Consider the following 14,300-nt stretch of genomic DNA (forward strand, 5'->3'; position numbering starts at 1 on the left):
GTTTCCTCCTCTGACCAAAGCGATGAATGATTCGAGACAGGGACAAGCTGTGTCCGCCACAGGGGAGGGCTTTACTATACCACTATACCAACAATTCTTGTGTGGTAAAGACTAGCCTCAGTTACTGTTGGGCACTAGGCATGATGCTGTCTGCATTTCCTCCTGTGGCTGATTCAGGAGGGCTGGAGGCTGTACTAAGTGAGAGGGGAAGGGGAATACAGGGATTAGAGTGCCTGCCTGGGGCTTAGGAGACTAGGGTCAGTTCCCTGCTCTGTTACAGATTTCCTCTGTGACCTTGGGCAAGTCTTAGTCTCCCCACCACATAGGGCTGTTGTGAGGATAAAGATATTACAGACTATAAGAACGTAAGACATCTAAGTACACAATATCCACTGGATCACCCTTGTCCATGTTTGTTGACCCTCTCAAAGAACTCTAGCAAAATAATATTTTTCTTCATGCAGTGTGCAGTCAACCTGTGGAACTCCTTGCCAGAGGATGTTGTGAAGATCAGGACTTAGGGTTCAAAAAAGATACATTCATGGCAGTTAGGTCCATCAATGCTTATTAGCCAGGATGGGTAGGAATGGTGTCCCTAGCCTATGTTTGTCAGAAGCTGGAAATGGGTGACAGGAGAAGGATCACGTGATGATTACCTGTTGTGTTCCCTCCCGCTAGGGCATCTGGCATTGGCCTCTGTCAGCAAACAGGACACTGGGCTAAATGGACCTTTGGTCTGACCCAGACTGGCCTTTCTTATAGAATCATAGAATTATAGAGCTGGAAGAGACCTCAGAAGGTCCAGCCCCCTGCCCAAGGCAGGACCAATCCCAACTTACATTAATAGTCAAGTGCAACAGACGGATCGGTGCCAAAGAGACCTAGTGGGTACTTTATAAGTATTTAAGATGGATCAGTAGATGGGTGTGATCACCCACAGCCAGGCTCTCAGTCCACTTGCTAATGGCCTCCCCTTTGCCTTCAGATCTGGAGAGAACAGGACGACCATGCACAAGTGTTACACCTTCCTCATCTTCATGGTCTTGCTGCTGCCTTCGCTGGGCTTGAGCAGGTGGGTGAGGAGGGAATGAAGCAGGTCTGGAGACCCATGCAGCACTGGGCTGAGGATCCCCTAGTCACTGGGGAGACAGCACGCTCACCCACCCAGCTCTTCTGTAACTATTTGCTGCCATCTGCGCATTGAGAATCGTTTCCCTGGCATTTAGGATGGTGGCAGGCACCTCAGAGTTATGGGGTTTGCCCTTTCAGCTCTGTGCAAGCTGGATCATTTCTCTCCAGTTGCACAGAGCTTAGATCCTGCTCAGTGGGCCCCATACAAACCTATTCAATAAGCGCATTCTCAACTCCGAATTGGCACAATTCCCCACTGTAGTCAGGTGGGGGCAGGATTCAGCCAGCCTCCCCATATGTAACAATGATGCACCGTGCTTTCAGGGTACAGAAATGACAGCCTGTCTCCTGAACCCCCTTCCCAAGCCCTCATGCAGGGTTACATGCTGACGCTCACAAAGCTGCCATTGATGGTTACCCGCCTGCTCTGCCACCAGGACAGGTGCTCTGCACTGGAGGCCTCATTGCCCAGCTGCTCAGGCATGAAGTGGGAATGAAGGAGCATGCAAGAAAAAAGGAAAACTCCAGGAGATGCTCTTACTTTGTTAGGCCGCCTCCGCACTGAGGGAAAACCTCATTCCAGTGATCGGCATAGCTGCACCCTGGCTGACCTTTATGTGGAGACAGGGACATGCAGCACCGATTGCTGAACTGGGGCTGCTCCTGAGAATGGGCAACCCGTACACGGCTACAGAAAAACACTCTGAATCTGACTGTGTCAGCTCAACAAAAAAATTCTCCTGTAGAAGCTGAAAATACCTGACGCTGTAGCTGAATCTCCACTGATGCGAGCTGAATACAGCCGGTCCCCAAGTTGCGAACGGTTGACTTACGACCGTTCACAGTTACGACCAAAGCTGTCGTAAATGGCGGACCCTGAGTTACGAACGCAATCCGCGCTTACAAACAGCGCAGTCGCGTGTAACTCAATGGGGTCCGATTTACAAACGAACCGAGTAACGACCAATTGCTTGGTCCGTCACCGGTTCGTAAGTCAGGAAGAGGCTGTAGCTGTGTAATCTCTAAGGTGGGGGGTTCCCACTTAAAAGGTCCCTTCAGTTTAAAAATAGAATAATAGAACACTAGAACTGGAAGGGACCTCGAGAGGTCATCGAGTCCAGTCCCCTGCCCTCATGGCAGGACCCAGTACTGTCTAGACCATCCCTGATAGACATTTATCTAACCTGCTCTTAAATATCTCCACAGATGGAGATTCCACAACCTCCCTGGGCAATTTATTCCAGTGTTTATCCACCCTGACAGGCAGGAGGCTTTTCCTAATGTCCAACCTAAACCTCCCTTGCTGTGATTTAAAATAATCATGCTGTTGATTAAGAATATTTTACTAGCTATTTATACAAGTGATGCTTCATGTTCAAACTCTTTGCTCCACAGATGATTCCATAGGAGACTATAGGCTGCAGAATTTAGGTCTAAATCTAATAGAATTAAAAGAAATCTGAGAACAAGGATTTATTTTCTGCCTGTATATTCTGGTGTGTTTGAGGCCATTTGATCCAGATCCTCAAACAGATTAAGACACCTCACTGCCATTGATCTTAGGGCCTGGGCCTTTGGGACGAGTCAATTTCACTCTTTCGCTTACATAGTTGGGTTCACCCATTCTCTGTGTGGGTCTTTCACCCAGCAAAGGAGAGAGGAAAATGATGCTGCAGGGAGAGGGGCAGGGGGCCTGAAAAGACTTGAAATCCATTTTTTAAAATTAATTAGATTTCAAGTTCATAGGACATGCAAATCACTGATATGTCAGGAGGCAGAAAGATCAAATGAGCAGCCCGGACAGCAAGAGATTATCTCTACTCTTGTTAGGGCAAGTTCTGTGAGGTTTTTTCCTGGACATGTGTATATATTGCCCTAAAAAGATCTGTAGAAATCGCTTGCCCTTCCCGACAGTCCTGCTCTTCCAGCCTTGATATAAATCCTCAGACTGAAAATGCCTCTGCCTCCTCGTTTCATTTTGTATATAACCTCAGAGGTTTTAATCTTTTTTTTATATATATATATATATATATATATATATATATATATATATATATATATATATATATACTGTTTTCATGCAGCTTTTCTTTAAAGCAACCATGTAAAGCCCGAGCATAGGGGTCAGCAGAGAATTGCAGCAGACGTTGCTGCTAACTGCCAGGCTAAACTGAATGTGGAAGACCAGGTGTAACAGTGACCAGGGACAGACAGCCCAGTATAATCCAGGCCTTCTCTCCCAGTAGTCTCTCCATGTCCTAAAGATTGCCTCCTCCTCTCTAAACCCTGCCCTGAAGACTAGAAAGGGGAGGAAGGCAGCACGCTCTCATGTACACGCATGTCAGAGCACCTCCGTGTTCCAAGATTACTCTGCCTTCGCAGCAGGTGGTGTTCCAGCTCCCACCACGAGTCACAACCGAGTGTGCGTACAGTGTGGGATCTCCCAGCATCTATATACTCACGCTAGACCCTTTGTTTCCCATTGTTCTCCCTAGTCTGGATGTGTTTTTCCGCTGGCTGTTTGACAAGAAATTCCTGGCTGTGGCCGCAGTGCGATTTGAGTAAGTGGTCTCCAAGGCTGGAGGGTAGGGAAAGCCTGTCTTCACAAAAGTGACTCCTGCTGGGCCTGCAATTGGGAGGCGGGAGGGGGGCTCTCCCCATATATTCGTGGGAAATGTGGTGAGGCCTAGTCTCACACAGACTTCCTAAGAGGCAGAATATTAGGAGGAAGAGGCAGAACAGTGGCCGTTGCCTGGCAATGCCAGCCCTGGCCAGCATCCTGTCTGCTCCTCTGAACCCGCCCGTATGCCCCTCTGTGCCTGCAGTCAGGTTCAGGTGCGTTACTTAGCTCGCTCTCCTTTGTCCCCAGGTGCGTCTTTCTGCCTGATAACGGGGCTTTCTTTGTTAACTACGTCATCGCCTCCGCCTTCATCGGGAACGCCATGGACCTGCTGCGCATTCCCGGCCTGCTCATGTACATGATCCGCCTCTGTCTGGCCCGCTCGGCCGCCGAGCGCAGGAACGTCAAGCGGGTATGTGCCAGAGCCGCCTCCCCCCGCCCTTGCAGAGAAGGGGTGTGGAGACCTGCACTGCGCACTGGATGCGTGTCAGGCCTCTGGTGAACAAACAGAGTGTGTTCCAGCAGTTGTGCACTTGTGCAAGCGTGCATGGGGGAGTCTCTGCCTGTGCAAGCTGAACAGCCAGACGCATGCTCGCATGCAGAGGTATGTTGTGTAGTGTGTAAGGAACCAGCTGGCTGGCACGTATCCCCTCAGGAATATCAGTGCTGCATCCTGAGAGCCTGGGGAAAGCGGGGGATTCCCACAGCTCTTCTTAAGGCATGTCCCTGTGGAGCTGCAGCGTGTGCAGGCCCATCCACCGAAAGTCTGAACAGGCTGCTGTCCACAGACAGAGCAGTGCACCGGCTCCTGAGATGCCCTCCTCCTTCCCACTGGCCAGGGCACCAGGCCACTCCGTGAGCCATACCGATGCGATGTCTGCTTTCTCCCGCAGCACCAAGCCTACGAGTTCCAGTTCGGAGCCGCCTACGCCTGGATGATGTGCGTCTTCACCGTGGTCATGACCTACAGCATCACCTGCCCCATCATCGTCCCCTTTGGTAGGTGGCACAGCGCCCCTCTGCCTCGCTGCTCATGGAAGGGCTTGAGGCCAAAGCAGGGGGAAGCGGTGTCTTTCATTGCCTCCAGTGGGGGAGCCCGTCTGCAGGGCGGGATGGGAGGCATGGGGGTAAAAAGTTGGGAAACTGAGTCACTGGTTCACTTGATATAGGCTTACTCAATTTTCACCTTCCTTTATACAATTTCAGGCAATGATTGTCACTTACAGGGCCTGGGCATACCATTATGCCAGACAGTTGATCACAGGCAAGACAGAATTGGTAAATGGGCCCTCATTACCACATTGTGGGGTACCGGGATGTCCTACCACTTTCCATGGTTGTCATCTCCTCCTCTGATCCCTTGGTCTGGCCCTTTCTCTTTCTGGCCCAGTGCTTCTCAAGTCTGGGCCCATGTTTGCTTAGGCCTTTCATACATTCCTTTCATACATTAAGTGCTACAGAGCACTTAATCAGTATCCTGATGGCTTTTAACAGGCTAGCCCACTGGGTGTGGGTGGCCCTTAAAATGAGCATGTGCACATGTTAATTACCACCGGCAAGGTTTTTCCTGTTCAGTTTTGCAGTTTCTGTGTCATGTCATTTTATGTCATCCTGCCCTGGGTCTTCCCCGAAAAACATGGGGGGAGGGGTTCTTTGTCACAGGTTTGTCTGTTTACCTCAACATTTCCAGTACAATACGTACCTTTGTTCTGTCAGCAATACCCTCATTTTGTTCTGTCAGAAATAACCTGTGTAAAAGAATTGGCAAAACCACACTTACGCAGCGAGGTCTTGGCCTGAGTGTTACCTTATCTATGCTCCTTCACTTCCCAGAGATACAAACCCTTAAGCTAGGACTAGCAATGCTTTCAGTGTTTCCATTTAGCCAGGCTGCATGCATCTCTGTCAGCCCTGCCAGCCGGTCTCCAATATCTCCTGATCTGTCTGGAGAGGGGAGTTGGAAAGCAGGACTATGATTCTTTAAGGGCACAATTTCTTATTGTTTCCAAATGGGGCTTTCAGTCCAAATCTGGTCTGGTTTGGGAACCATTATGAAGAAACATCATAAAGATGCTGCTCTGAATGCATTTGGAGGGCTGTCTCCATGTTGAGGGTCTTGCTGTTCAAGCAACCCCCGTGAGGCCTGGTTAGTGTCCCCTGGGTCCAGTATGTGAGTGTGTGTGCAAATGAGACCCTTGAGAGAGCCAGTCTGTACATAGACACAGTGGCTCTTGCCCGCCCCCCGCCCCAGGTGCCCTGCATTCCCAGCGAAGGGACAGCGAATCACCAGCTGGAGGCTCTGTGCAAATGCCTGCTGCTCCTTCTCACCTGGCCATGTATTGCACAGCGCAGGTAAGAGACGTGGGCCCCCTGCTCCCTACCTGCAGGCTCTCTGCTGCCCCCATTTCAGGGGATGGCCGCCCCAGGTAACTGCAGCGAGAACCATCTGCCAGGCTGGGCACTGAGCTGTAGCTTTCCCAGCAGGAACAGAAGGGGCCTGGTTGTCTTTGCATCACAGCTGCTTCGGCTCCGCCTCTTACCCTAAAGGATCCCAGATGCTTTCCCAGATGGCAAGGTGGCCCCTCTGGTGCCCTGGAGGCAGCAGTCCCTGCAGGGTGACAGTTGCAAATTTGTGAGGCTGGCGAACAGAGTCTGGAGGGCCCAGGCCATGCTGTGAGCTGGCGGATCATGGTCTCCGGATGAGGGTGGAGAGTGGTGACCTAGCTACATGATGCTCCATGCTTGGCTGGCTGAGCAGCTTCTCTGCCCAATATGATCAAGGGGGTTGCCATCTCTTGCCTGAAATCGCTTCTTTGAGAGGCCCTGTTTGCAGAGCCCCTGCCTGGAAGGGTGTGCCTGGCCAAGGGTTCCCAGCCAAGCCTCTCAATGCCTGCTGAAGTGGTCATTGCTAATGCCCTGCCTGATTGCTGGTGTCCAGGAGATTGAGCTTTTGGTGTGGTGGCACGGGATGCTTTGTCATGTGTAGGTGGCACAAGCTTCAGCTGGCACAAAGGGGCACCAGAGAGGTCTTTCCATAATGACACGGAAATAGGCCGGGTGTGATACGCCAGGGGCTCGAGGATCCCCCTCTCGAGCAGGGGCAGAGCAATGTGCTTGTGCCCCAAAGCAGGTGGGAGGGAGTTACAGCAGGTACATGTGTCACTGCGAGCACTCAGCTGCCTAGCACAGCAGCCCAGCCTGCTGGAGAGGAGACTGGGAGTGGGGAATAGGCCAGATCGGTCTGGAAAGTCCTCCCTCGCCCTGCTGAATGATGCCTTTCCTTTGTGGAAACGCTGGCTCTGCGTGGGGTGAAACTCCCCCATCACTCTGACCTGCTGTTCAGCGGCGAGGTGGGCTCTGGAGAAGGGCCCTCCCGACAGGAATCGGCACGTGCAGGGGGTAGGAGGGTGTAATGGATAAGTCACTCCCGCGTCCTGGCACCTTGCCTCTGAGTTGTCTCCCTAAAGTCGAGCCCTAAACAGCCTGGCAGAGAGACACTGCTGCTGTCTGTGAGCCATGCCCTGCTGCTGACCTTGGGGCTCAGCAGCCACCTCACTGCTCTTTCCCACTGTCTCTCTCCCAGGGTTGATGTACATGCTCCTCAAGCACCTGGTTGACCGGTACAACCTGTACTACGCTTACCTGCCAGCCAAGCTGGACAAGAAGATCCATTCAGGGGCTGTGAACCAGGTGGTGGCAGCCCCCATTCTCTGCCTCTTCTGGCTCCTCTTCTTCTCCACCATGCGCACCGGTGAGCACAGGAGCTAACAGGGCAAGGGAACGAGTGGCGGACACCGGGTTATAAAGACGTACTCAGCCTGGCTGAGCCTGACCGTGTCAGGCTGCCGGTCCCCCCAGAACCAGGCGCTCACTGGATGTCTCCTCTCGGTGGTGTGCAGAGGCCCCGGAGCGGTGGGTATGGGACCACCCTGACTGTGACTCTTTGCCTTGCCCAGGGTTCCTGGCCCCCACCTCCATGTTCACCTTCGTGGTTCTCGTGATCACTATTGTGATCTGCCTGTGTCACGTCTGCTTCGGACACTTCAAATACCTCAGTGCTCACAACTACAAGGTGAGGTTGTGGGAGGCACCAGGGGGAGGGCACTGTGGCTGAGGTGATGAGGGGTTACCTCAAGCTGGGCTGTGAGGGAAACGCCTCACAAGGCCGTTCCCCTTCATTATGGGCTCCCTGGTCTAATACCTCTCCTGCCTCCCATATCATACACAGATGGATGTAGTGGAGATGGGGCTCTTGCCGCACCTTGGGGGCACCACACTGCTCTTGGGCTGGGGGGCTTATTGGGGGCATGCCCCCTTGCCATGCCCCATCATCGGCACATGAGCCTGTTCCCTCTCTAGTGACAAAGAACAGGAGCCTCATAGGGCTGCCCCTGAGCTAGGTGTTCAGCCCCCCTTGCCCCTCCCAAACACCAAACCATTGCTTGTGCGCGTTGATTCCCGGATCACATAAGGCTCCCAGGGAAGGCTCGAGGGAGGGCAGCTCCTACAGCAGTGAGGGGGGGCTCAGTGGGCCAGCTGCCCTGCCGTCTCCAGTCCGTGTCTCTCCATTTCATTCTGTTGGCCTCTAGATTGACCACACGGAGGTGGACGCCGTGGACGGGAGGGAGAACGGGCAACCTGTCGCTGTGCCGCCAGTTCCCAAATCCGCTGTAAGTCACCTGTTCCCCTGCTGTCCTGTGTGTGGGTTTGGGATGGGGGAAGAGGGCAGCACATGTCTCTTCCTGTCAGAGGGCCTCGTTCCTGGCCTGGCCCAGCCGGCATCCAAGAATATCTTTGTGCATGTCGCTTGCCCAGCAGAGATGGGGAATTGTTCCACCCTTGCCCCATTCCCCCTCACGCCCCTGATGCTTTGTTCACTTTTTGCCTCTCTCTCAGCTGGGACAGTGAAACCAGACTGGTCAGTTTCCCTGTTGGTTTTGCTTTGTGGCTCTCACCTCTGGGGACGCTGCAGGGCTGGGACCACCATGTCCCAGCGCCAGCTGTTTTCATTGGAAGCTGACATAATGGAATGAAAACACTTTGGGGTAACCCCTGCCCCTCCTGTCCAGCCTTCTGTCCAAGGCTGCCCCTTTAATCTCCTGAGCTCACCAGTTCTGGTAATATCTGCTGAGGGGGGAGCTTAAAGGAGCTGGTTATAACTCCTTAACTCTGCCCCCACCTCCGTTGTAAGTTAGAGCTACCTGAGGGCTGTTCTGACCTGTGCCAGCTAGCAGCTGATCTCCAAGAGACCACTGGCCATCTGGGGCTAGCTAGACTGCAACACATCCTAGCCATGCCCTTCATGTACCAGGGCTCTGAAGGCCTCCTAGAGGGGCTGGCTATCCCTGTTCTGAGCGGCACAAAGGGGATGAGGAAGCGGAGCTGGGAGTCCTTCGTAAAGTCCAGATTTGTCCTGAGAGTGACCAGAGGGTGACTAGTAAGGGCAGCTGGGTTCCCCTTCAGCAGTGTGACTCCGCTGACTCTGAATCCCCCGAGTATGGGGAGCAAGGGCGGCCCCTGCCAACTCAGCCAGGGCTGCGTGTGTGCGTGCAGTCGGAGTGGCTACCCCTTGTCACCATTTCCGTTGGGTAAAGCTGCTGTGATGACACAGCTGATCTGTCAATGCGGGGCCAGAATTCCCCAAGCTGTCCTGTCTGCTCCCGGGCTCACCCTGCAGCCCAGCAGGGGCTGTACCAGTAAACCAGCTCTCGTGCTGAACTCCAGCTTGGCAAGGTAGGGGGGAGGCTGAGGGTTCAGTTCCCTTCTGTGCCCCATCTCCACAACAGGGCAGCATCTTTCAAAAGGGCTTTGCTATGTGAGGGCTGGGCTTGTTGATGGCAGCAAGTGTTGGGCACCTGTCCTTTGAGAGAAACTCAGACCTTTCTAATATCCGGCTGGCTAGCCCTCCCCACCCACCACCACACACACACACACACACACACACACACTCCCAGTTCTCCCACCCCGGCTCTCTGGGGGGCTCAGGTGTTCCCTAAGGCCTTTAGAAAATGGGGGGATGACCTGCAATGGAATGTGAAGAGCTGCCCCCCGGGGCATGTTGCCGGCCTTTCCCATCATCCCCGCGGCTCCCCCGAACACCCACCCCCTCTCTGGGGCCTGTCCCCTGCTGACACAGGCATTCCACCCAGCAGGGGTGCCCTGCGCTCAGCCCCCAGTCTGCATGGCGCTGGCCTGCCAGCCTGCGCTGCCGTGGCTTTCCAGCAGCCTCACGCAGCTAACGACCTGTTGTCTTCCTCGCTCCAGCAAAAGTACATCGCCCAGGTGCTTCAGGATTCCTCTCTGGAGGGCGAGGCCACTGAGTCCGAGGAGCAGGGGTCTCAGGACGAAGAGCTCATCAACCCGGACGGCATGAACGACACGGATTTCCAGTCGTGTGAGGACAGCCTGATAGAGAACGAGGTCCACCAGTAGCCCCCCCCCCCCCCCACCATGGGCAGGAGGGGCAGGAGAGGCCCGGGAGCCGAGGCAGCCGCTGTGAACGGGAGAGAACTGAATGGAGCCGGAAGTGTGGCAAGGACAACGCCAGCCCGGGCCCCTTCCCACCTGCCCAGGCCGCTGCCCTGAAGCTCATTCCAAGGGTGGGACAGGACTGTGCATCAAATTCTCCATTCCCTGCTTCCCCGCCCGCTTCCTCTCACTCCCATCAGGGCGGCCGAGAAGGGACCTGCTCTGACCAGTTACCTTCTCTCACATGGACCGAGGCCAGGTGAGCCCGGCGAGGGGGAAGGAGGAGGAGGAGGAAGATGACTTTGACCCTTGCTGCTTCCATGCTGGGAGGAAGAGGACCCAGAGGCAGCAGAAGCCTGGATGCTTTGGGGTGGCAAGTGTTGCAGTGGGTGTGCTCGGGCCTCCCGTCTGCCCCCCACACATGAAATCTTGAACACTAATAACTTATTAGATTTAAAAGAAAAAAGCTTTAATCAAGGTATTGCAACCCCAGCTAGTAGAGGGTGGCTGTGAGCCCGGCAGCGGGCACTGGTCCTAGCCGCGGGAGGAGCAGTGCCCTGGCACTGTGCTGCCCTCTGCCCCGTGCCCGTGTCTCCCCCACGCATGTGCATCGGCGTGTGAGGGCCATGATCCTGCTTGGGTGACGTACCCGGGCCCACTCCTGCTCCTCCGACAGGCTGCTGGGGGCTGGTGGCAACACCCAGCCATGTGTGGGGAGTAGACGTGTCCCGGTGAAAACTCTGCTGGTTCCCTGATGGCGGGAGAGCCCCTCTGGGTGGGGAGGATCCTGGCAGGGCCCCTTGCAGGGCAAGGGGAGCATGGGGCTAGCACGGGCGCATACGGCCTTTTCATGCCTGTGGTAGCTGGCGCCGTCAGGCCACGATGGGGCTCACCGTGGAGCATGTGGCATTGTTTTAAGTGGCTTTTTTGTACATTTCCCCCCCTTCCTTTAAAATAAAAAACTGACACCCAGCTGCTGCCCCCTGTGCTCTCCTGTGTCTGCGCAGCGGAGCCAGCAAGGGCGGGCACTGGGGTAAGCTTTCCCTTACTGCTGCGGAGTGGGGCTGGGCCCTGACCCCAGCCATCAGCCAGTGCTGGGACTGACCCAGATGCCCTGGCCTGGGTACGGAGCCCTGGCTGACTCCTCCTGTGTGTTTGGTTTCCGCCAGTGTAGGGCTGCATCTCCTCGTCCCCATTGCTCAAGCAGCAGCCTCTGCCATCCGCCTCCCCCAGCTCTAGAATCCCCCTCCCCGCCCCGGGAGAGCGGGGTGCCTCCTGGGAGCCTAGTCCCATGGGTGCGTGTGACATGCTGCTGTGGGATTCTCAGGAGACACTGCCGCCTGTTGGGCATATTCCAAACCTCCCCCACCCCGAGCACCGCACTCGTGCTAGGTTGGATTTGCATAGGGAGCTGAGTGCTGGGCAGCTTGGGCACGTGACAGGCCTCCCTGCTGGTAAGCTGTATTTATTTTCCCTTGCCTCCCTCCCCCTGCTGCTCTGTTCCTTGGCCACGGCCAGCCACAGCCCCGACTGTGCAGCCTGCATGGGCACAGCTCCAACGAATTGTAGCTCAAGCAGCACTTGGACTGCAGGGGTGTGTTGGAGCCAGTCGAAGCAGGCTCCGCAGAGGGCTGTAATAACTCGCTCTGGTCCTTCGCTAGCAACTTCCAGCCGGGAGCACCAAGCACTTTATAGACACTAACGAACTATGCCCCTGTGCTCCCAAGAGGGCATTCAGAATCACCACCCCCCTGGTACAGAGGGGGAAACTGAGGCACAGGGCAGGGAAGAGACTTGTCCAAGGTCACACAGGAAGTCCATGGCAGCTTGGACCAGAGACCAGATGTCCGTCCTTTACCTGCCCCTCTGATAGGAAGTCCAGAGACAATAGCAGGCTTTGCTCCTCGATGGAAGACGACAAAGGAGGAAGGACTCAGACTCCGGCTCCTTCTTAGGAGCATGTTCTGTGATAGGGGCTGTGAGGGGTTGGGCCTGGTGAGTTTCTCTGACTTACTTCCCCTCCCCTTAAGAGCTCCCCCTTGAAATGCACGTTGTTGGGTCTGAGCGATTTCTCCCAGAAGAGGCTAGAAACGCAGCCCAGGGCTCTGAGTGTTTGTGCCCAAACAGGAAAGCCAGGCGGCTGGCTGGCAGTGGTTGCTGTGTCCATGCGGCTGGTGCTAACTGGCACCGTGTCTGTGTCGAGCTGTGTACAATACCCTGTATATATTTGTGTAAAAAAGAAAAACTGGAACTCACCAGCTTGCCAGTCTCTCTGTGTGGAATGGGTTCGTGCTGGCGGTTGCAGCACCTTGGGGAGGGCGGTTCTGCCTGAAGCCAAACCCCAGAGCCTTCCGCACTGTGGGGAGGAGACCGCTGCCTGGAGCTGGGACCCAGTGTGACACGCAGACTGGGGCTGGCCCTCAGAGCCGTGGGCACCCTGCGGGCAGGGCATTCTGCCTGCAGCTGGGAGCCACTGGAGGGGCAGGAGGCTCTGCCCAGCCTTGAACGTGACCCTGTCCCCCCGGGTCAGTGTGCCGACAGTGTGGCAGGAAGGCCAGACTGGCCATGCAGTTCCCCAGCTGCCCAACCATCTTCCTCTGCGCCGTGGATAGACTCAGGCTCGGCCACCCAGAACCCAGCGTGGGCTCCTGGTTACCACACCCTGAGTCAAGCACCCCTCCCCCCCAGCCTGAGGTGCTGCCTGCTCTGCCCATTAGCTCCCACAGGGCCTTTTGCCTGAGCAAGCACTCCACAAAGGCACCTGCCACCAGTGGAGAGGGTGGGGCAAATGCCTTTGTAAGGTTCAGTGGTCCCAAGGTGGAGCCTGTGCCGAGAGCCCCAATGTGCCCTCGCTCTGCCTGAGCTGTGGGGCTGGGGGGCTTGGTGGGGTGACAGTCTAATAACCAGTGGTGTGAGGGGCACATCCCAGCCTCTGCTCCTAGGCCTCCCCTGCTAGCTCCGGGCTGGCTCTGGCATCTTGCCCTTTCCTGTAGGGAGATGGAAGGGAACGGAGGCCTGTGGGGTGCATAGCTGGTGGCTGTTCCCCACTCTGTGCTCTCCACAGCTCCGTGTCCCCTCTCCGGCTTGAGAGGGAGGCTGACTGTTGTATTTGCCCGCTCCCTCAGCCCACTGCCCAGTAATTGTGCTGCCCCTCAGGCGTAGCAGTACCTGGCCCGGCTTTGTGCTCATGTGCCAGGAGTATGGCAAGGGAAGTGGGTCTTCTTCCAATCCACCACAAACAGTCCCACCTATTGGGGGGAGTCTGCCCCTCCACATGATGTCATTGGGGCAGGGATGGGCTCAGCATGGCCATTTTTCCTGGAGGGCTAGGGTATAGGAACCAGCACAAGAGGCAGGGTGAGGGTGGCAGGTTGGGGAGTTTTTTGTCTCTGGCTCAGCAGGGACCCACAGTTGGTCACTGACAGCCGTTCAGTGGCCCATGTGGGAGATAAATTGGCTGGTCTCCAGACAGATCTCAGTGGACAAGTGCTCATCTCACGCCTGCACTGACTGGCTGCCGTGTCGCCACCTTCAGCAGCAAGCCCAAGGATTGACTGGATACCTTGTGGGCGCCCACCCTGTGCCTGCACGTCTGGCTCCAGAGCTGTCAGTTCAGCACCTTTGCCAGCTCTGTATAATCCCAGGTGCCCAGCGACTCTCCACACTGCAGCCCAAGCTGCCTCTGCTCTGGAATCTGCCTCGCCCAGCTGGATCCAAGCGTGAAGCTCCATGCACTGAACCCGTCACCATCCTGCAAGTGGGTGCTGGGCTCACATGGTCCCATACACAGTGTGCCCAGAATTTCTCGGCAATGGAGAATCAGGTGAGCTCTGGCCCCAGCCAGATCCCTGTAAAGGGGTGGCGCGGGTGGCATCTTGCAGTGCGGCCCTGGTGCTGGATAACCTTGGTGGGTTGCAGAGGTTGTTTGCTTTTCCGTTTATTCCTGGTGCAAATGCGGGGAAGTGGTTTCCCTTGGCAAACAGGTTCCCTGTGTGCTGGGCAAGGCTGCAGCTGCCTCTCCACTGCAGAAGCAGGGATGCTTGCTCAGCACCTCCCTGATCCTAAACAGTATAGCTGCCCT

The 14,300-nt window shown here is 55.5% G+C and overlaps 1 protein-coding gene across 4 annotated transcripts in view; it reads left to right on the forward strand.

The window, feature by feature from the left end:
* TMEM63B (transmembrane protein 63B) overlaps window positions 1-12,474 on the forward strand; it is a 97,940-nt gene extending 85,466 nt beyond the window's left edge. For all 4 annotated transcript variants that reach the window (XM_075925037.2, XM_075925034.2, XM_075925035.2 and 1 more), the window contains 8 exons: window positions 986-1,072; window positions 3,627-3,692; window positions 4,001-4,163; window positions 4,645-4,750; window positions 7,335-7,502; window positions 7,708-7,823; window positions 8,341-8,421; window positions 10,016-12,474. In XM_075925037.2, the coding sequence (XP_075781152.1) occupies window positions 986-1,072; window positions 3,627-3,692; window positions 4,001-4,163; window positions 4,645-4,750; window positions 7,335-7,502; window positions 7,708-7,823; window positions 8,341-8,421; window positions 10,016-10,183 (955 nt within the window). In that variant the 3' untranslated portion in view covers window positions 10,184-12,474. The remainder of the gene's footprint in view (window positions 1-985; window positions 1,073-3,626; window positions 3,693-4,000; window positions 4,164-4,644; window positions 4,751-7,334; window positions 7,503-7,707; window positions 7,824-8,340; window positions 8,422-10,015) is intronic.
* Window positions 12,475-14,300: the final 1,826 nt, after the last annotated feature.

Source organism: Pelodiscus sinensis, chromosome 3 (assembly GCF_052426305.1).
Source record: "Pelodiscus sinensis isolate ZL-2025 chromosome 3, ASM5242630v1, whole genome shotgun sequence".
In the NCBI taxonomy this organism is placed as follows: Eukaryota; Metazoa; Chordata; order Testudines; family Trionychidae; genus Pelodiscus; species Pelodiscus sinensis.